The sequence below is a fragment of the Amphiprion ocellaris genome, chromosome 3 (genome assembly GCF_022539595.1).
Source record: "Amphiprion ocellaris isolate individual 3 ecotype Okinawa chromosome 3, ASM2253959v1, whole genome shotgun sequence".
Classification (NCBI taxonomy): Eukaryota; Metazoa; Chordata; class Actinopteri; family Pomacentridae; genus Amphiprion; species Amphiprion ocellaris.
In genome coordinates this window covers 5869746-5891839 of record NC_072768.1, presented here as the reverse complement: position 1 = coordinate 5891839, position 22094 = coordinate 5869746, and the positions used below count along the sequence as shown (strand labels likewise).

Sequence of the window (22094 nt, the reverse complement as noted above, 5' to 3'; positions counted from 1 at the left end):
GAGGGAATGACGGTGCACTAGGAAATCTGCCCTGGATTTTTTCGTCCCATTAATTTTGGTCTTAGCCGCAAAAGAGCTGGGAGGGGCAGGTATCAGGTGTGCCTGCTTGCAGCTCTGTGGTTCCACTTCAGTGCACAAGGGTCCACCTACCCACATGCATCTAGTCTTTTGTCTGGACCAGCTGCCTCTGACCTTACTGTGCAGCTAGAAACAGTCTGGGCCCCACAGCTACGTTCTCCTTGTCCCTCTGTGTGCTGCCCTTTTTTTTAAATTCCCTCTAGCACACTAGCTCCTCCCTTTCTCTCACTGATAGGGGTATTTGTTTGTGGAAGGACTGAAGCAAATTGGAAATCCCCCAGCTAACCTGAGAGAATTACACTGACTGTTCATTGATACAGAGCTGTCACCAGTTCCACCACCACAAGGTATTAGGAATATCCCTTATATAAAGTGACAAAATGTTTCTGTTATGAAATGAAAGTAGAGCAAACCACAGGGACCACTTCACGATGACACCATGGATACGTTTTGTGTATCCGGCTGGCAAGTGGTTTCAAACCGACCATTTACACCCCTACTGACAGCCATGGCAAAGAAGCTTCTGAAAGACTAGGAGAAGGTGACTAGAATATTAAAAAGGGAACAAGGCAGCACTCCCATTCACACGCACATAACTCAAGAACCAACAGTGCACAGAAGCACATGAATACTTTGTCTTGTGCTGCCACCTAGGACAGGCTGAGATGAGAGAAGGGTTGTTGTAGGCATAAAAAACAACCCCACTGAATGGGTGGGTGTAACAAAAAAAAATGCATGGACAATCTTGACTTCTGGGGCAATTTAATTCACCCTTTACTGTTGAAAGTGAGTTCAGTGTGTAACAGAAAACTAGGCTTTAGTCCTTTCATTTTCTAACACCATTAATTGAAGAGACTGGCTTAAGTAATAACACTAGGGAGGCATCACATATTCAAACTGAGTACACTTACAGCACATTCGCACAGTAAAACAAACATAAACAGGATACAAATGTGTCAAAATTTCAAGTTTACCCTTAACAAAGTTGCCACAAAAAGTGGTGTAATTTTCAAGTTAAATGTTGCAGCAAGAAGATGAGTTTTGATACAAATTAAGACCTATAAAAAGTATATGGCTGATGTTCACATGCTGCTATAAAGCATTAACAAGATTGTCTTTCAATCTTTTATTAAAAAAAAAACAAAACAAAACACAGTACATAGTATTAGCTTACACTGTGGTAACAGCTAATACACTGACTCCTATAAGATAGTATTTTATGGTGGAAAATTATGTTATTGTATATTCTGTTTAATAATTTAAGTTACACCTTCAGCTGAAGCACAGCTCTCATGCCTTACATGCCAGAGGCCCAGGGTACAAGCGAGCCTCTCACTCTTAAAGAATACCTTTGTTGGTCAAGGTCAAACATGTCATTAAAGAAAAAAAGAAAAAAAAGGCCAGCTTCAATTGCTATTTAACCCTTTCTTTGCGAGTTTTTGTGATCACAATAGTAAACTGCTATGCAGTAGGAAGCTGAACATAAAAAATAGTAGGGATGTTACAATTCATTCCCTGCCAAAGACATCTGTATATTAGTGATGCTTAAAAAGCAAGAAATTGATGTGACCAAATGTGTAATTACACTAAAGCTAGCTCAAATGCATTATCACAGCAAAAAGGCAAGGAAGGGTGGCGGCAGATTTAAAGGGCTTCCTTGTTAATGTTTAAAAGGGTATCACTGTGTGTTCCTCTGAACTAATGCAATACTTAATGCTTAACCAGTGAAATCAAAACGCTTCTGACTATAAACACGCACTGTGACATATCTGTGGTAATAAAAATTGAAACAAAGTACTTTCTACTCTTTCTACTATCTTCTTTCATAAATGAGGGAATCATCCATTACATAAAAATAGCAGCGTTTCCCCTGCATTTACAGAGGGTACAGTCATGCATCTAGGCTGCCTATAGAAAGATATGAACAAACACTAGAGGCATGGCTCAAAGTAAAAAACACTGAGAACATTAGCACCACCGTGCTGTTATTTATGACCACGTGAAAGGATAGGAGGTGAAAGACAGAAAAATGTATTTAGTATTTCTATGCATCCTGTTTGTTTTGAAGCCCTGCTGGTGATTATGTAACATGCAATGATCTCATCCTTGGGTTGCGTGACCTCCGTTATTCATGCCCAAGATAGAGGGGCCTTACCACTGCCGAGGGTTGAATGGGAGGGGTACCCTTCCCTGCTTTCAGGCTTATCTGATGGGCCAAAGGACAAAGGAAAGGAAATTAGCTCTGCTTTTGACCCCACATGAAGGACCTCAGTCTATGTGAAACTATTCTGACAGGGAGTTTCAGTGTCAGTCTCACAGTGTACTTTTGTTAGCCTATACTGTCTATTTGGCAAAAGAGGTCTTCACACATAATGTTTGGCTTCAGTTACCTAGTATGTATATTATAATGTATAAACATTTTCACTCCAGTTTGGTTAGTTCAAAGAATATCTGACTAATTGCCTCCTCTGGTAGGTGCACTGGCAGTCTACAGCATTTTGGAACACATACCCCATGAGTTGACTTCTTTTTTGTAATTACACTAAACATCATAAAATAAATGCTGTTAAATTAGTATGCTTTCTCAACAAGATCCTAAATTATAGTTGTATATGTCCATCAATTAAGCTGTTATTAGATATATGGCATAACAAAGTGCACCTTTAAAAAAAAAAACAAAAACAAAAAAACAAAAAAACCTCCACATAAAATAGAAAACTACACCTTCTATTCCCGTGCTAGGCAGTGTCGTACAAATAAAGCTTTGTACTGATTCTTTTTCTGGTCAACAACAGCACATCATTCACATAAGAAAGGCCTTTTTAGTAAGGAGACAGTTTTTTTTTTGTCTTCAACCTCTTTGCGTCCGGAGTCTTTCGCCTCCCAGAACCGTCCTTGGTTTTCCTTCAGCATCAGCTTTTCCTTCTGAAGACTTTGAGTTAATTAGGCAGCTTAAGTGTCTGTAAGTGAACTGGCTGGCAAACCATTCATGCAAATCTTGAGTCAAACACAGGGTTTAAAGGGAGGTATCTGAGCAACCCTATCAAATCACAGGGATATAATTAAAACTGCATTACTAATTCAACAATTTAAACTTCAAAACCTTGACATCACGTTGATGCCTTTAAAGAACACGGCACGCTCATGTTTATGAACCTAGATGATTAATTACCACTTTACACTAAAAACAGCAAATATAAATATTCAAAAATGCCTCCCCTTGAAGATGGTCCCCTGCTTGCTATTTAAGCCATTTTTGTACATTGAGCTTTGATTTGTAATTTTCACAGTCAGAGGGGAACATACATAGCAACAGACTACTAAAAACACTGTGATAAATCGGCTACTACAGTGGGAATATGAGTTGCACTTGGTGCAGTAAATGCACTTGATAATGAGACTGATAAGAAGGGTGTTTCTTTTTTAAACATAAATCATGGTGAAGCTCTAAATACTGTTACATTTACAACAGGGTATAAAACAAGGATTAAAGGCTTCGCTGAATCCACTGGAATCATCATTCTCTATAGTTGCTTTAGGAAACTTCATATATATTTCGCTTTAACTGTCTAACAACCCCCTTGGAAGCATATGGTCTGCGTTTCTATGGTCACCAGTGGGTCCTAGAGACTGGGTTGCTATGGCGACAGAAGTTGCTTAATGAGATTCCCCAGCAGGGTGTTAGGTGGGTAACGAGAGCATTCAATCAGGTCCCCGCTGACGGCAGGTAGCCATTAGAGGTGTGTGTGTGTGTGTGTGTGTGTGTGTGTGTGTGTGCGTGTGTATCCATGCGTTTGTGTGTTCACAGCTTTCTGTCATGTGAATTCACCACTTTACTGTATTGAAACACCTAAAATCTGAACGACCTCTTTATCACTTACCGAGTCTCTCCCACATTTTTGTTGACACTGCCTACACTGGGGTTATGACCTGCTTTCCTCAGACTGACATCCTGTCAGAAATACACCACAGCTAACGTAATGTCATGGTGACCTGTTACCAGACTAAACAAGCACCCACTGCTGATGCATCACTCCTTCTGTAAACAAATGAACCACAACGTTAGCAAAAAGTGAGACTAACTCTTGAGCTGTTAAATTCATCTGCATGGATGATCATCTTATGGAGCAGTAACAGACAGTTTAGTCAATATAATCATCATCCATTATCCAAGGTTTGTTTGGGAGGTTTTCACCCAGAGTACAAACAAACAACAGCAAAACAGCAAAAACAGGAGGTCAAAGATTAAAAGTCTTGAAAATATTTTTTTTCAGTTAGCACTAGTTGGTTGGTTTAATGTGTCATGTATTAATCCAATAATAGGCTGTGATGATTTATTATAATTTGGTACAGCTTCCAGCAAAAACTGGCATATGTAATTTACAACGAGACTGGGCCCTGAAGCATTGTATTAAGATGGCAAAGAAGTTCTGTACCCTATATACTTGCAGGATGCATACAGTGTGTCTTAAAGTTAATCCATTCAGCTACTCACTCCTTAGTGATTAGTCCTCTTGGTCCAGTGGGTGTGGCCAGTTTTGGGTCTAAACCATGGGTGTCCAGAATGTGCCTTGCTGCTGGACTCAGGCGTAACCTGTACAAAGAAGAGAGAATGTGACGCAATTTTATACATATGCTTTAAAGACCTCTCTTTATCTTAATGTTCTGATAAAAATGTGTGAATAACAACAAATAACTAGTAAATGTACTTACAAGGACTATAACAGAATGACTCCTACAGCAACAGCTTTTTATAGCCTTTTGAGTGCTTTCAATGTTAAGAAAATATGAGCCTGCACTCAAGAAAAATGGAAAATTGCCTATTGATTAACTCAGATACAATCTTATTCTCAGTTTTACTCAGCCTGAGTACCACAGGTAGAGTTTAATGTGATACATTTTACTCTTCAGACTACACTAGTAGTGATAGTAGTACTGAACTCGCATGGTTTAAGTCAACTGACAGTATACAGTGTTATACGCATCTTTATATTCAACAGCTCCAAAGTTAACTTTGAAAGCCCAAGAAATTCAGTGCTAGACATAGTGCTATTTCCTGTTTTACAGCTCATAAGTGGTACAGACAAGGCAAAGCTGTACAATGGCAGTTTTTACTGATGTTAATCTTCAAAATTTCAATCAGTAATACGGAGGTTGACTGCTTCAACATATGCCATTCCTGTACCTGCCCCGTAATAATCATTTTTTATCCACTTTTCATCTTTCATTCCTGTCAACCTCATGTTGAAAGGTGCCAGTCTGAATACATGGAGAGCTTAAAATGTTTGCATAACAAATAGGCCCTGTTTGTTGGGTAGCAGCAACTTTACTTTTGTTTAGTATTTATTGTGTAAATAGAGGTAAGTAGCATCTCGCACATTTTTAAATGTGGACAGAGAAACATCCTCTTACTCAGCATGTTAGATGCTGGTAGACACTGCAGAACATGAAATCAGCAGGTCTCTATTCTGAACAAAAACAGATAATATCTTCATTTCATTCCTTTTGTATCTTAACTGAATCTCGCTACTCACTCGTGTCAAATTTTTGTCTGTGCAAGTCCATCATACAACTAAAGAATACCATATCTATCAAAACAGTGTTGGAAGCAACAAAGCCTTTAGCTCTTGTCACTTTTTAAAAAATCCCTATAGGTGACAAATGTTAACTCTAAATCCAAACAAAAAACATGACCTAAGGCCATAAATGCATCAGTCACTAGTATTAGCTCACTTGAAAATCCAGTGCTTAAACAACATTATGACAGTACAAACAAAGTCAATACAAACAAAATCAAGCTTATTTAGTGGAAAAACTATATTCTGTTGAGATGATTAAATTGTAGGTGTAGATGTCCATAACCGCTGCAACTCAAAAGCTGAGTATATAGATCTCTATTCCCTCTCAAGGTTTTAGTGAAATGATTCTAAACCTATTGACATGTAGGATTTGACACTTAGAATTTGAGGACTTTGAGGACTAAAAAAAAAACCACCCACGGTCCTGACGTGACAGGTTTCTGTGGAGGAGGTGCAGAGGGAGCAGCAGGGGCCACAACTGGGGGAGCGGCTGCATGTGTAGCAGGTGGAGCTGCAGATGGAGCTGCAGCATCTGGAGCGGGGATCTCGACCTGCTTCCAGTCCTGCCCTTCCTCCACCATGAGGGCAATGAGAGTGCCAAGGCGTACGTTGCGACTACCCTCTTCCATCTGTAAAAAGGGTGAGAGAGGCACTTATACAGTGAGGGTGGCACATTAGCAAAACTAGTTCAATCGCTTTGTAATTGCAGCTGAGATTGCTAGAATAAAGGTGAAGGACTCTTACGGTATTATTTCAAAGCAAAGGATTAAAAAAAGAGAAGAAGAGAATGTAATACTGAAGCTATTCAATTAACCAGTGGTCATTTTAGATAAATCATTTGATAGCCATAATTAGAGGAACCTCTTGAAAAATGACAATGCCTTCTCATTGACATCATTTCATTTCCTACTGCTTACTGACAACCTAACTGTGCTATAATAGGTTTTTCAGTGCGCTGAATATGTTTTCTTGCTGTTCAAAGCTGTCAATCATTGATTCATTATCTTGTTACAGAGAAATCCAAATCCATTGCAAGTCTTTTGCTACTCTCCCCAAACCGTACGAGGCGTTGTTCCTTACATATTGATCAGTCTAAATGAAAGGCCAGGCGCAAGACAGAGGGTTGGACTGCTGCACTTCATCACTTTTCAAAAGATATCCCCTTCGTGACCTGTCTCTTCAAGGCTTAGCTCAATACGACGAGGTGGAGAAGTAGATGGGGAAGGAGGAGGAGAAGCAGTCAACTGTGCTGTTGTATTCAACTATCCAGCACCATCACTGATCAATCAAGAGATGATAACCTGCTATTCTGAACAACTGACCAAATACAAAGGTATAGTCAACCAAAAGAAAATAAAAATACAATTAACCAATAAGTTCTCAATTCAACAGTGTAATTTTAAAGGGGTAATTGTAGATCGAAGTTGTGAAAATATTCCACCCCACCCCCTCTCACTAGCAGGCTTGCAAAATCAAAAGCAGCACTCCAATAATCACAACCACCAAGCTGGAAAGAATAGCAGAAAATGAACACCTGCGCTCACTAGTAGAAAGAACTGTACTTACACGTTTGTTCTGTGCTACTTTAGTTCAGTGTGGACCTAACTGTCTAGAAGCAAGGTTATGGAAGTAAACACACAAAGATAAAGCTCCAAATCAATTTGCACCAAGTTGCCCTGCAATTCAAGACACTGTTGTAGAATCCTAACATTTACCAATTTAATAAATGATAAAATAACTGTGTCAGACAGACATTTGAGGCTCACTTGACATAGCTTGTAAAAACAAACTAAATGATGAAGTCCAAAGCTACACTAACCTAAAGGAACAATATACTCTCCAAAACATCGACACTGCACTCAGACGGTAAAATGTGTTAATGACAAAGCTTTTAGATAAAGTAGAAACCTTAAACAGGCCTGGTGGGAACCTAAAAAAGTCTGTTGTATTTTTTTAACCTTGATGTACCTTTCACCTTTACTTCTAAGGATACTCTATAGCACATCTCTTGGACAGTGGGAGGTGATGGATGAAGATAAGTGTAAAGGCCTCTCAGGGAAATCCTGAGATCTGTAAATTTCCACCAAGATCTCGCTTCTCCGTGTCAAAAGAATTTTTCCATGGCAGAGAATAGAAACAAACATTTCCTACAATAACTGTGGTACTGTTACACAACCAACTTTGCAAAATGTGATGTTTTGTTTGACAGCCTTCAAGATTTTTCTGTGTAAAAGAGAAAGCATTCTCTGTAAGAGAGAAAACAACCGACCGCAAGGATGTGAACGTGTCGTTATTTAAAAGCCACAAAAGAGCAAAACATGCAACTGTCAGAAAGTGTACAGATAATGATCAGAAAAGATTGCATCATTTAATTAGCCCAGTGTAAAAATAAAAAAATAAAAAAAGAAGTGACATCTCACAGAGCGCAGAATCACAAATTTATTTGGATAACCCACCAAAAATTACTTTGCAAACATCCAACAATGTGGAATGCAAATTTAGTTTGAAAAATCCTTTGGGAAAAACATTTGCAAGTGTAGGGTGACTAGCAGCCAAAAAGAATGGCGCTTTTCAGTCAAACTGCTAGTACGCCTGTGAATTTAATTCTGTTTTCCAGTAGATTCTCCATGCTCAGTACTATTTGTAGCCACTTCCCATCCTCCCAGGGTCAACCACCCACAGATAATTTCTTAACTTGTTCACAGTGTTGTCAGATATTCATCCAACCCCCTTTTTTAACTTAAAATAGTGTACATGTAGACAACAGGATTTGATGCGCATATATAAAAACAGAGGCGGTTGTAATTTCTAAAGGGTATTATGTTAAAGAACAATCAGAGTGAGCTCTGAAAGGCTGAAACACTACCATAACACTTGGGTGGATTCTCACAGTAAAATCACATGCATCATATACTGTATGTGTTGAGGCTATTTGCATAAACAAACTGTTAGTACACTGCAGTGGAGTGGGGCTCAAGACTGCCACCAAATGGCTATAGACAACACAGAAACCTATAGGAAATGTAAATTATGGTTACACCACAGTGTTCGCAGTGGTTCAAAACATCCCCTATGTGCGCCCAAGTTGATTTCATTTATGCCAAAGGAAGAGCAGCTGTCAGAAAAAAAGAAAAGAAAAAGAAGCTAGCAGTATAATCCCATCATCACTGTGAACACGTCAAATTATAAATATTTATTCATCACAGCCTTTATGCACTCGTGTCTGGACTGGCACACCATATACAATTGAACTATGAAAAACTTCTCAGTCTCTACACTCTTAGGGAGCATGGTGTAATACTAAATCACACACTTTAGGCCAGTTCCATGTTTTTGCATCATGCACACAAGGCACAAATTTGGTCACTTTTAATTAAAATTTCTTATTTTGCTATTAATGTCCTATTAAATGAGGACATGAATGGTTGACCACTTCTAAATAAAGTAATGGGTAGGGTAACGTGTAATCCCTGGTCTTCATGTTCTGTCCTCACAGCTATGGAAGAAGCCTGCTAGGCTGATCCAGTTCTGCCTTTTCTATGGGGTATCATTCTCGCTGTGGAAAAAAAAAAGTCTTACGCATCTCAGATTAGGCTCTACAGAGACCTCTCTAGAGCCCATCCCCAAGGCTAATGATATTACAAATCAGACTAGACCATTTATGAGGTTTAACCTACTTATCACCAAACTGTTATGATAAAGCAATACAAGCCCCCTGAGAGTCTCAGCAGTTCAGTTACAATAAGCTTAGCCTTGACAATTGTTCGTGTTCATTTTAACTTTAATCAGTTGTTGAATACTGTCAGTAGAGCAATAATTCATTAAAACATGATTACATCATTTCAGGTTTGCGATTCAATGGTTCCAGGAGACACTGGACCATGTTCAGCGCATGCACTTAGAGCACCGTGAGCAGGTTTATTTGTGAAAAAGAACATGGATTTAGACTAGACTTGCACATAAGAAAAAAGTGCTCTTGTCTAGCCAGTGAGACATGGTTTGTCTCTGATCAATAAAGCATGACAGATATTGCACAAAGCGGATTGCAGCAACAACAGCCTGCCAGCGCAGTGTAATCTCTTACACATAAAATCACAAAAACACACAATTCAAGCTGTAGCTCATGTGTCAGTTCATTCCTTTTGGGCATCTTTAACTTTCTAACCTTAGCCGCAGTATTCTGTGTTTAAACGATCAAAAAAGCTTAGTCACAGGTCACTTCTTGACCTGTGACAACGATAACAAACACTTCTCTTTGTAATCCTGTTTTTTTCTACTGTTCTCTGTTCTTTCTGGTTTCTTTGAAGGCTAGATGCAATTAAAAAACAATGTGTCACCTCAGACTCGATGACTTTTACTTGATGCAATGTTTGTCTTTTCTGTACCAAAAAATATGGATTGTAATTTAATTCATTTCAGCTTTTTGCTGATATTCTCCAGGCCACAGACTCTATTTAAATTCACTTGGTTCGAAATCCTAGAGCAACAAAAGATAGAGGGACTGTTAAGCCTTTTTGAGAATTCTACAAGGATAGAAAGTGATTTGTTCTAACAACCGATTTAGAGGACACATGGCTGTTTAAATTGATCCCTTGGATGACAGTATGTGGAGATGAAAAGAGGAGGATGGAAAAAGGAATGATAAATGGGACACTGACAGGTTACCGCCGCAGAATGTGTTGGACATCTTCATCAATTCACCTTTTCACGCACGTCTCTATTAATCTTCCCTGCTATTAACATATGATCTCAATCCCCAACTAATCTGCTTACAACTACCATCTGATAGCTATCATTCCATTTCTAGACTCGCATTATTCATTTCATGCTCAGTACCATTCAAGTTTACAAATATCTGAACACAGCAGACCAACGTGCATCTATGTATCTGCAAACATGGGTGTCATTTCCTCGAGTCTATGATTGATTGTACCTGGGGAAGATTTACAGATTGAATTCCTCGGGTCAGGGTAGAGCCACCCCGTAAGAGGATGATGAGATACAGTAATCTGTGTTCATAGTGTTTGTGGTCCCAACACCCAACCTCCACATCATAATATGAGCAGGATCTATCCTCTGTTCTCTTATCCCAAGAGCCATGGCTACAAATTGGTAGAGGGCCACAGCAGTACTTGACCCCCATAAATAACCCCTGTGGAGCGCAAGCTCCATGTCTACTGCAGCCTGTCCAGGCATTTGGCAACAGGCAGGTAATTATGGTAGCCTCTAAATTAGAAACCTACTGGGTGCTAGGAGAGCCACAATTACACCACTAAGGGCTAATGTGCTCTGACCCAGACAAAGTGGACGCCACATTTGCCATGCCATGTACCGGGAGTGTACAAATCACTGAAAAACTGCCAATGTCTGCTGTTTTTCCTATTAACTATACACATACTCACAGAGAGTGAGAGGGGAAGTGCTAGGGGGCTTATCTAATGCAGACCATCTTTCTCTGACAGCTAAAGCCCCTACCCCCAATTCCTGAGTGGTTGCTATGGAAACTACCTCATCTTACTCCATCCTTGTCTCATAGCTGAGACAAGGATGGAGTAAGGGAATGTGAAAGAATGGAAGCAAGTAAAGTGAAAGATATGAAAAATGAGACATAAGCCTGTTGTGTACAGCTGACAATTGAGTGCGCGGTACACTCCTAACTGACAATGTATCTGGGCGTGTATTTGTGCAGTGATTTTGCTGGTGCCGACTGGCTGTGTATTTATTTACTGGTCAAGATTTCATAAACAGACACATTGCCTAATTAAACCCTGCTCCACTCAGGCGTCACCTTAACGTGAGCATGTCCAAAATTACAAGGCCATGGAACATGTATAATTAGATAAGGCACTTTCTGTGACATGGAGTAGTGGTTTGTGCGTGCAAAAACACCTCACCGCCATCCCCCAGTCTTTAAATATAGGAGGCTAGGAGAGTAAACTTAAAATGCTTAAATTACTAAGAACTATTGACCTCTGTCTTCTCCCACTTCACATACTGTAATATGGTCTACCACTAAAGAGTCAAGGAGCAAAATAAGATAAAGCATCATCTTTCTGTTTTGGGTGACAAACGTGGTGGAGTACTGATGGAAGGATAACTGGTCGCTCAGTCTATGGCAGCCTATTAAAAATCCAAACAACAAACAGCACGGGATGAAAAGAGAGAAATATTTGTCAGTGAAGACACCTTGTCTAAGCTTTGCTGTCATTGTATGGGGAAACAGATTTAACAAGCATAGCCAATTAGCATAGGCAACAAATGAACCCCGAAAGACTCACAAATATCAACAGAGTGATATCCTATGTGAATATAAACAGATTTCAAAACAAAACCTAACCAACTACTGCACACACTTAAATACACATCATCTAAACACACCCTGAAACTTCACCGTTTAAGTGTTACATAGCAAAACCATATTCCCGGCTTAAGTTTGTCTACAGTGGCGTTTGCAAATAAATTCTCTTTTCTAATCATCTCCTGCAGAACAGGTCTGTGCGTGTTTTTGCTCACTCACCAGTATCTTTGCCAAGACACCATCGTCATTAGATTCCATGGTAACCACCGCCTTGTCTGTCTCAATCTCACAAAGGGCATCGCCTGCTGCCACTGCCTCACCTGTAGAAGCGAAGAAACACATCTGAGAATTTTCAAAATGAAGTAAACATCAGTTTGGCATTTATGAACCCAATTCTCAAACAGTGTTTTTCTTATCAAGCGGTTTCTGACCTTAGCTAAAGTGCAAATGATTCATTTTAGTTGTTATTGGAAACGCATGAATCATAATTATCAGAGACACCTGCTCTTTCACTGGAGCTTTGACCACACATAGAACAAATTAGTTGCCATAAAAATTAAAGAATTCCATTGAAGGGACAAAAAGGTTAAGCAGGAAAATATCTAGTCTGGCTTCAGCATATCAAATGAAGAGCTTAATCAATGTTTCATGGGAAAGAATGTGAGATACGGAAACACAGCGTGTCTGATAGAAGGTGAAATCTTTGCCCATCCTTAGAATCCCAGCAGTCCATTCCATGAAAGAGCTGGAATATATTATCATCTGATTAGCAATAAAAGAGGATGGCAATTAGGAACCACTGGTTCAGTTCTTGCATGCTCATATATGCAGTAGGAGATACAACTAAAATGGGCTTCCAGTGGAGAAATACATAAATAAATGGATGTTATAAGCTCCTTGAAAAAAGAGAAAGGAAAACTACTGTTGTTTATTTGCACAGGAAAATGTTGGTTGGAAAGATTATTTTAATGTATGAGTTTAAGAATGTTTTTGATTACAATCTAGCCACAGGCAGTTGGTGTCAATCTGTTTCAGGTAGACAGTGAAGAGCAGGCACAGACTGATTGAATCCTCTTTATGACATATGCCCATGTGTTAAGATGCTAAGAGGAGGTGAGGTAGATGAGATAAAGGTCAAGGGTTATCCAGATCTGACATCTGATCACAAATGCGGTAAGAGGGTACATCGGCTGGGTATGTAGCAAAGACTAGGAAACTCAAAAACAATGCTACAACAAAAGTAATGAAAAACTTAATAAACTAAGAAAAATAAAGTTTAAAACAATCTGAGTTCATAGGTGTTGTTTAGGGTACACTGATGTGTTTGAAGCAAAAAGGAAAAGCAGGGTTGATCAAGGGAAGACAAGATCTGGATACTGTAGGTGGGGGAAGGTTGAAAGAGCAGAGGAAGTATTGATGTTGGGAGCCCCTGAGAGCGAGTAAAGATTGGCTTTGTATGAGGCTTTAACACCGTATGACCCCAGGGGTTAGGTGTGATGTTGATGTGCAATATTAAAGATTAAACAGTCGCCCTAGGCCTTTTCAGCTCTGCACTACGAGAATGCAATGGACACAACAACCAAAAAAAAGATACTTAGACTACATAGGTATGCAGACCAGGTTTTGTGCTGGCAGAAGGAGCATGCTAAAATGTTCTCACTATTGTTGAAATGTTCCCTTCCAAAACAGCGAAGGGGAACTGCTTGCTAATTTAACCATTTCAGATAGATGCCTCTGCTCTTTGAATGCTTATTCAAAAGCTGAAACATAAGCAGTCTACTTCACAGTAAAATAATTTCTTTTAACAAGATGTTATTGTATCTTTTAAAAAAAATATCTAATACGATATAATACGTAATAAAAATATAAGTGCTTTTAATTAATCTCTTAAAATCCTGTAACGAACCTATGGGCACTGATTTATGGTGCAAATGAAAGAAGGATGTGTTTTTCTTGTCGCTGAGAATTTATCATTCTTCCGCTTTCTCACTTCCACACACATGTACAAATCTCACCCCAAGTCACAGTAGCACATGGCAACACAGCAGACCAGCCAATCAGAATTCAGCATGCTGCCTCCAGATAAATGAGAGTGTGGCTGAGGCGCCTGGTTGAGCAGAGTTGCTAAGCAGTGATGAATAGTGACTGCTGTGATCCTTGAGTCAATTAGCCACCAGAGGCCCTCAGGTGCTCCACTGCTCAGGTCTCTGTCTTACAAAGTAAAGCCATGTCACCGAGTTAATGGTAAATGCTGCTGTTGCTCTATCATTGTGGGGAAAAAAGAAATGCTGAGCTTTTGATTCTCATGTACAGATGCAGGGGTTGTTGACTGCAAGTGAGCATTCAAATTTACATAGCCATTGCAAGAGGGGGAAATTACATGTACAAAAAAGGGAGACACCTGTCCTTTTTGATAACACAATGTAATACATGGTACTTTAAAAGGTTAGTGACAAGGCATCAAGTAGAAGAGTGCAACGATGAGAGTAGTCTATGGAAGTCTTATATCATCGTGTGCTTCCTTTACCTTCCTTCTTCAGCCATTTGACTATGCTTCCCTCCTCCATAGTGGGGGAGAGAGCTGGCATTTCCACTTTGAGTGGGCTGACACCTAGAGGATACAAAGAGAAAAAGATAACATTATATAGAGGAAGTAGCACTGTCAAGGGTCATCAGACTATAAAGTAAAGTAAAATAATTCCCCCAAGGGAAAAAAAAAAATCACATTCAGAACCTCCCTACAAGCCAGGTCAAAGGCAAACTTCAACTATGTGGTTGTCAAAATAAATCAAGTAACAAGTAGCAGCCTTGTTAGGTGGAAACAAAGCCTCAGAGGATGACAGGATGAGACACTGTAACTAAGAAAGAAGGATGCTAGCAAATCACTTACAGAATTGTGATCCTGCCTGACACTATACCAGAGGCTGCAGAGTCACTCATACTATTACAGGCCCTTGAGCCACCATCAAAGCTTCCCACTTTTACCAGCTACAGTCACTCAGAAGGCCAGAGTTCAACCGGCTCACAGCACTGGGTTGGATACTAGGTCTTCAGGCTGCCAGAACAAAGCAGACATCCATGCTTCAGAGGGATCACTGCTTTACTACAGCTAGTCTGCAGTGCTGCAGACAAAAGAACTGCCAGGTCTATCACTCACACATGGCACAACTCAAAAGAAATACCTCTTTGTTTTAAGCGTTCTTCATATCCAGTCAACTGCACAAATATTGTTGCCATTTATAATGTACAAAAATAGAGGATAAGGTACATATTAGATGAATAAAATACAGAAAAGGTAATCGAATGTGGCAGAGAATGGGGTGGTTGTGTAAATGGGTTTTGTCAAGGACTTCTGAGCATTTTTATTATATGTGACCTAAACTTTTCAAACAGAATCAAAACAACCATGCTTATGGCATATGATGCCACTTCCACAGGCACACATTTCTTAAATATTTGCCATAGAAATTAAATACATTCTGTGAGAAAGACTATAAAGCAAGTTTTAAGATACACATACATGAATACATACACACATACATGACTAAGACTTGGTTTGTAATCTTATTGTATGCTGCCATCTGCTGGATATTTGGCAAAGCCACAAGGCTCAAGTATGTCAGTTGCAATAAGTTTTTGCTGCATTATGTTTTTCCTCAGCATCTAATAAGAATAATGTCAATATTTATGAAACACGTTAATTGGTTGGTTTATATTTATTTGTTTGACTCTTTTCTCATAAGCACAATTATAACTGTAAGTCTAACTCTCACACAAAAACATGTTTTGGGCAGTGTTCGTTCTCTTTGAGCTTTATGGTATACAAAAATGTATTAAAAGAAAAGTTTCAACAGGTACACTAAATTAAAAAAAATAATATCAGACAGAACTATTATTCAAAGAATGTTTTTATTTGTCTTCAAAAGTTGCCCGGAGTGGTTCTTTGATATGTAGCCAAACTGCAGAAACTTTGTATACTTCTCTGTGTATGTCTGTGTGAGTATAACATTCTATCTCGAATGTACAACAAGAGATAAAATAAAATTACCAAGGTGTACACTTTGAAATATCATAAAAGGATTGCACAAATTTCATTAAGACTTGAACAGATGGTCATTTCATTTATTTGAGCCAGTTCCAGAAAGCTGCTGCTGTAAATGCTTGCTTCCCTGCTTCCTGGCATAGTCTGGAATGGAGCCATTGGTAATGTGATTAGCTATATTTGCACATTTTATGCTACGGCACATCCGACTATCTACAATAAAGACAGTCAAGTAAAGTTACTATTATTTATGCAGCACATTCAAAGCAACAACTGTTGCGCAAAAATATGATTGCTGTCACAAATTAAGCCAAGTTTGAATATTGAGGTTGAGTTATTACAATGTTATTTATGGTGTGAATTTACCTAAGTCATTTTAATATTATGGATTTAAACCCTGCAAAATTCTATGAAACTATGACAAACAACAAAGATAAGACCTTACATGTGAACTATGGAGATAAATCTAACTAATTTCAGTATTAAAGCTAAGAGCCTAATATTTATTATTAATTACAGATATTAAACCTGACTAATTGATAACTAAAGCTACGACCATACAAAAAATACACAGAAAAACCTAACAAATCTGAAGATTAATTAGATTACCTACAAGCAAATTTTATTTGTATGTATTCTCCTGTTTATTTATATTGTTATAATTTGTTTAATTTTATGATTTTTTTCAGCTTTTCTGTTAACAACTGAAGTCACGAGCAGCATATTTCAGTATAGAATATTTCAATATATTTCAATTTCCATTAACTCATGCTTCTCATACCTTTTTTTCCACACTATTCTCTAGTTTCTCTTTCCAAAGGTTATTTACTTACTCTACTCTCTCCCTGTTCCTGTTGATGAGGTGAATATTGATTACTTCAACTAATAATTTGTCCATGAGGCATTTGCTTTGTATTGAATGTCAGGGAACTTGTGATTTAGATACTGTGGTCATACGCTGTAATCCTTTTTTTGGAATTTTTCTTATACTCTATTTCATTGTAATAATTACCAGCAATTTCGCACCTTAGCATAATACCAACAATGGTACAGCTTTTTTTGTGAATACCAGCATTTTGTCACCCTAATTTATTGACCAACATTCATTGCATATTCCTTTGAACGCTGTTTTCCCTACCTATCTTGAATGTAACGTGTGTCACCTACTGGAAACCTTGAATTTCCCCAGGACGAATATAGTATCTATCTATCTATCTATCTATCTATCTATCTATCTATCTATCTATCTATCTATCTATCTATCTATCTATCTATCTATCTATCTGATGCTGGGCTGAACGTTTTGAGAATATTTCAGTGCGCTTCAATATTCGCTGTGTAACAATTAAAACATATGATGGAGCATTACCACATGTGGTATCATTAAAAGCGTTTATGTTGAACAAGAGAGATGGCATGAATGTGTCAACACCACTGACTGACAGTTTAAATCCTCAACCAGAAGTACCGCACAACATATATCCTAAATTGCAGCTTTTGAGATTTAAACTGTTGCTACTGCAGTCAGCATGAGACATATGATGGTGTTTTTTGCTTTATTTCACTTATCCAGGTTGTTTTCTCCTGACTAGATCCTTGCTTGTGCTGTATCTACTCTCAGATTACAAAAGGACTCTATCACTCCTGCCTGCTGATAAAACCACTGTACTTACTGGACACTTTACATCTTAAAAGTCATTCATTTTATCTGTAAACTTATTTGCACCTATGTATGTCATTTGCACATGTAAGCACATTCTCATTTGCACATTTCTGTATCACTCTTGGATATTTAGTTGATTTTCCTTTCCATTTTTACTTTACCTTCACTTTATACCCTACCCTAACATTCTGTGCTGTCTTACTGTTTACCCAGTTGTTGAATATCCAGCTGCTGTAACAACTGAATTTCCCTCTGGGGATAATAAAGTCAGTTTAAGTCTCTAAGTCTAAGATGTACGTCGCTTTGGATAAAAAGCGTCTGCTAACTGAAGTTGGGCTAAAATCATCTTGGGTAGGGAGACCAAACGTCCTGTTTTCCCAGGACTTGTCCTAGCCATCCTGGTTGTTTCTGTTATAAAGTGATCATTGGGCCATTAAATTGAACTAAAGCTAACTAACAAATACTTTTTGGTAGTTTTTTGTAAGTTTGTGAGAGCTTTTTTTGTTAAAGTTGGATTGCTAATATAGCAGATGCATTTTTCAGTAATTTATTATTTATTCTAATACAGAAGAGACATTATTTCTATCATTATTTCATTCGTTATTTTTGAAACTTGTCATAATAAGACATGTTGAAGAACGTCTGAGAAGCCTATCTGAATTTGTGTCTTTGGTTATAGATAGTATTTGGTAATATAACAATTTTCTATCCAAACAGAGGAGACATATTTTAAATGTATTGAAATCATAAAGCATCTCTCAGTAAACTTCGAGTATCATGAGTATCGTTGCGGGGCCGACTGTCCTCGTTTTCGGTAATCAAAATAAGGTCACCCTAATCTTGGATATTGCTAAATAATGCGGTTGCAGCATCTTTCTGTCAGAGACATTCAGAATAACTAATTGAGCAATATCAGTGGCACTTCACGTTGGTTGTGGCAAAAGTAAATGGCATTTTTTTTCGTGTCATTGCACCTCTTTCACTTAACAAGACAGCACCTAGTTGTAGAGCTATGAAAAACAGGAGCAAAGTTAGCTAATTCCATTATTAACGGAGAAGGCAAATGACGGTTGCTAATGTCAGCGGCTAGCGGTACAGAAAGGACAACACCCGTTTTACTGTTAAACTCTAAAACACTCACCGAACATCCATGGCGACTGAAAGAAGTGTCTGACCCGGTCCTGTAACGGCTGTGTGGCCCATAAACATTTGTTGAATTTCGACAACCTGAGGCCAAAATAAATTCCCTGACGACCCAGACGCAAGGAGGCCGCCATGTTGTCGTCCTCCGTTGGTGAGACGTGCCCGTACAGATGCCTGACGACAAAACAACAGGATAAGGAACGAAAGCACAGTTTGTAAAATTACATTTATTTTTGCGAGGATTTATGACGCACAGAACAATTTCAGACATATTAATTGAAGTATTTTGAATTTTGTAAGCACAGACAATCGATTACTGATTTATTTAGATATCAACAAGCAGGCATAACTGAGCTACCTCAATTGGCCTTTCAAGGGACTTTACGCTGTTCTTCTGTTGCCTTTCAACAGTCGACATCTTTACTGCTTAGTGTTCTACCGCCCTCTGCTGGGAAACATGACAAACTGTTCCTGTGCCGGAAAGTAGCAAAAAGTGTTATGAAGGCCCCGTATTGTGGCTAACAAATTACAACAGTCTCACATTTCTCCTAGTCGTCGTGACCCTTTCAGGAAGAAGACTCTCTCTGCATCTGTGATTGACATAGACAGGTCAGCTGCGACAAGTGTGAATGAGTGTGTGAGACCAGGGTATTTTTTTATCACGTCTAACTTTCTGTCTGAGCATTTGACATGAAAATATTGCTGATTTCAGCCGTTGTTTTTAGTTTCTGTACAGTGACTTTGTCAGACAATGTAAAGTATTTTGGCAGTGCAGAGTTGAAGCTTGGGAAATGGCTATGAAATGACTGCTAGTCAGCATGCAGTGTTAATGGGCTGCATTTTGGTCAGTATTTGACATTTGTTCTGCTGTCTGTGAACAGAAACAAAATCAAGCAAATGAGAGCAGCTTTCATGACAATTCTGCTTTTTTAAAGATGCAGTATATGTGAGCACAAAGAGCAGGAAAGAAGCAAACATTACCAAGCTATCAAGGTAGATATAAATTGCACAGTGCAAAATGGCATAGTTCATAGAAGGTCCACGTTAAAGTCTGTGTGTGTGGTGGTGGTGGTGGGAGGGCAACTGCTCATTCGGAATGGCTCAATTAGAAGCAGCAGGCAGTGAGGGGGAAGGAATTTGAGATGGGTGGTGGCTCCTGGTAGTAAGTAGCATTATATCAAATTAGTACCGGCTTGTACAGCTAGGAGGTTATCTACTTATGTGAGGTCTTGATAAATGGTAGAAGCAAACTTGTTTGTATCTTAACAGCTTGATGTTGGCCCCAAGTACTGCGCTCAAAAAACTGGACACTCTTTATCACTCAGTCATCCGCTTTGCCACAGATGCACCCTTCCACAATCACCACTGCGATCTTTATAAATTGGTGAGGTGGCCCTCCCTTCATATCTGGCGGCTTCACCACTTGTTTCATTTTGTTTACAAGTCACTTCTGGGCAAGACACCTCCCTACCTGTCCTCTCTTCTTCACGTCACCCATAATCCATATAGGTCTAGTGAATACATCAAGCTCATCATGTCCAGTAGTTGTACTATTTTTGGCCGTAACTCCTTTCGCTTTGCAGCAGCTACCAGCTAGAACACCTTACAAACACCCTCAAACTTTCAGCTTTGACTCCACTCACCACCTTCAAGCTTAAACTCCAACAGATTGTAGCTGACTGTTGCTCCTGCTGATCACTTTGGACTTTACTTACATGCATACTTATATATATACACACACTTTATACACCTCATGCACATTTTTTTTCACTCACACGCATGTGCTACCATGCTTTTTACTTGTTTACTTTTGTTCTTTGTTATGTTTATATCTCTATTTGTGTCTGTAGTTTACATGTGTATTTGTTCCTGTTGGTGCCTCTTGGCCAGATCATGTTTGCAAATGAGAACTGGTTCCCAAACATTTCTACCTGGCAAAATAAAGGTCAAATATAATATAATTTAAAAATTTTTTGCACCTCAAAAATTAAAAGAACTGCAAAACACAACAAAAATGGGTTTTCACCATTTCACCTTTAAATATGTAAAACATAGGGAAAGTGTAAACACAAACACACACACACACACACACACACACACACACACACACACACACACACACACACACACACACACACATTCACACACAATCGATGCTATCAGTACTATTGCACTTATTTTGTGCACATTTTGTTCTTGATTTTCTCTTTGGTCTCTGTGAAAAAGCCCACAGAATACACTGAATGAGCAAGTTGTTTATCACCTTGTGTCACTATCTTCCATCTCACCTGTGATACATATTAATAATCAATAATCTAGATCAAGCAGAGGTGTGAACACTAAGAGGCTTGATGGATGAATTCTTCTTACTTGTTCCTGGTAGTGCTGCTATCAACTGTTTTTCTTTCCCAGAAGAAAATACTAAAATAATCTTTCCATCATGATAAAGGCCAATGGAAATTCCTTTTTGACGACACCAAGACAAAAAAAGAAAAAGACAGCCGCCTTTGTGTGGGTAGGTGAAGGTGACCGTCTTAAGAACAATGACGCAAAGGGGACCTTTTTTTAACACACTATGCAAATGTTTAATGACACAGTTAATTTAAATCCATCTGAACTATCTAAACTAATAGTTGTGATTTTTTTCCACATAAGAAAAAGTAATTATAAATTACATGAATGGATAATGTGTTTCATTTACGTTTATACTGGGGGGAAAAAAGCATATGTGACAAGATGTACATCTACATTTGATGTTTTTGTGATGGTGTGTGCAAGCAAGGAAGTTATAGTCAGGTAATGGTCGAAAGTACATGGGGGTGGTGGTGTGGGGGAACATTAACGGAAAGTTGAAGAAATCTGAGCAGGAAATTGGCTTCAAAACATTCTCGCATAACAACACACCTTTGGTCAGGAACACTTCCTCGTGCTTGTCTGATCAATGTCAGAAAGATCTTACTGTAAATCATACTGTATTTTAAATTGTCCGTGTAAACACAGTAATATCAGGCTTGTTTTTTGTTTCATGTAAATGCAGAATGACTCATCGGATTCTCAACTATTCAGTCATTTATTCATATGCTACATTTTCTTCTTTCATAATATCACAAAGGAGATTGTTGTTTGATAATGGGCAATGAACTGAGACGTACCCTCAACCCTACTAAAAGTAAAGCTGCATCAGTGACGCAGCTCTAATCTGTTCAACTCACAGTTTGGGCTGAATGCCTCACAGGTCCATTTGAGTGTGAAGAGAAAATGATAAGGGGCCCGATAAGCTGGGACAGTGTA

General features: G+C 38.7%; 1 protein-coding gene across 1 annotated transcript in view; it reads right to left on the bottom strand.

Moving 5' to 3' along the window:
• The window catches only part of pdhx (pyruvate dehydrogenase complex component X), a 32491-nt gene extending 13518 nt beyond the window's left edge, over positions 1-18973 (bottom strand). The window contains exons 1-5 of the mRNA XM_023263218.3: positions 18802-18973; positions 14483-14566; positions 12175-12275; positions 6078-6286; positions 4574-4672 (exon numbers count right to left, since the gene is read on the bottom strand). Coding sequence (XP_023118986.2) covers positions 4574-4672; positions 6078-6286; positions 12175-12275; positions 14483-14566; positions 18802-18937 — 629 coding nt within the window. The 5' untranslated portion in view covers positions 18938-18973. The remainder of the gene's footprint in view (positions 1-4573; positions 4673-6077; positions 6287-12174; positions 12276-14482; positions 14567-18801) is intronic.
• Positions 18974-22094: the final 3121 nt, after the last annotated feature.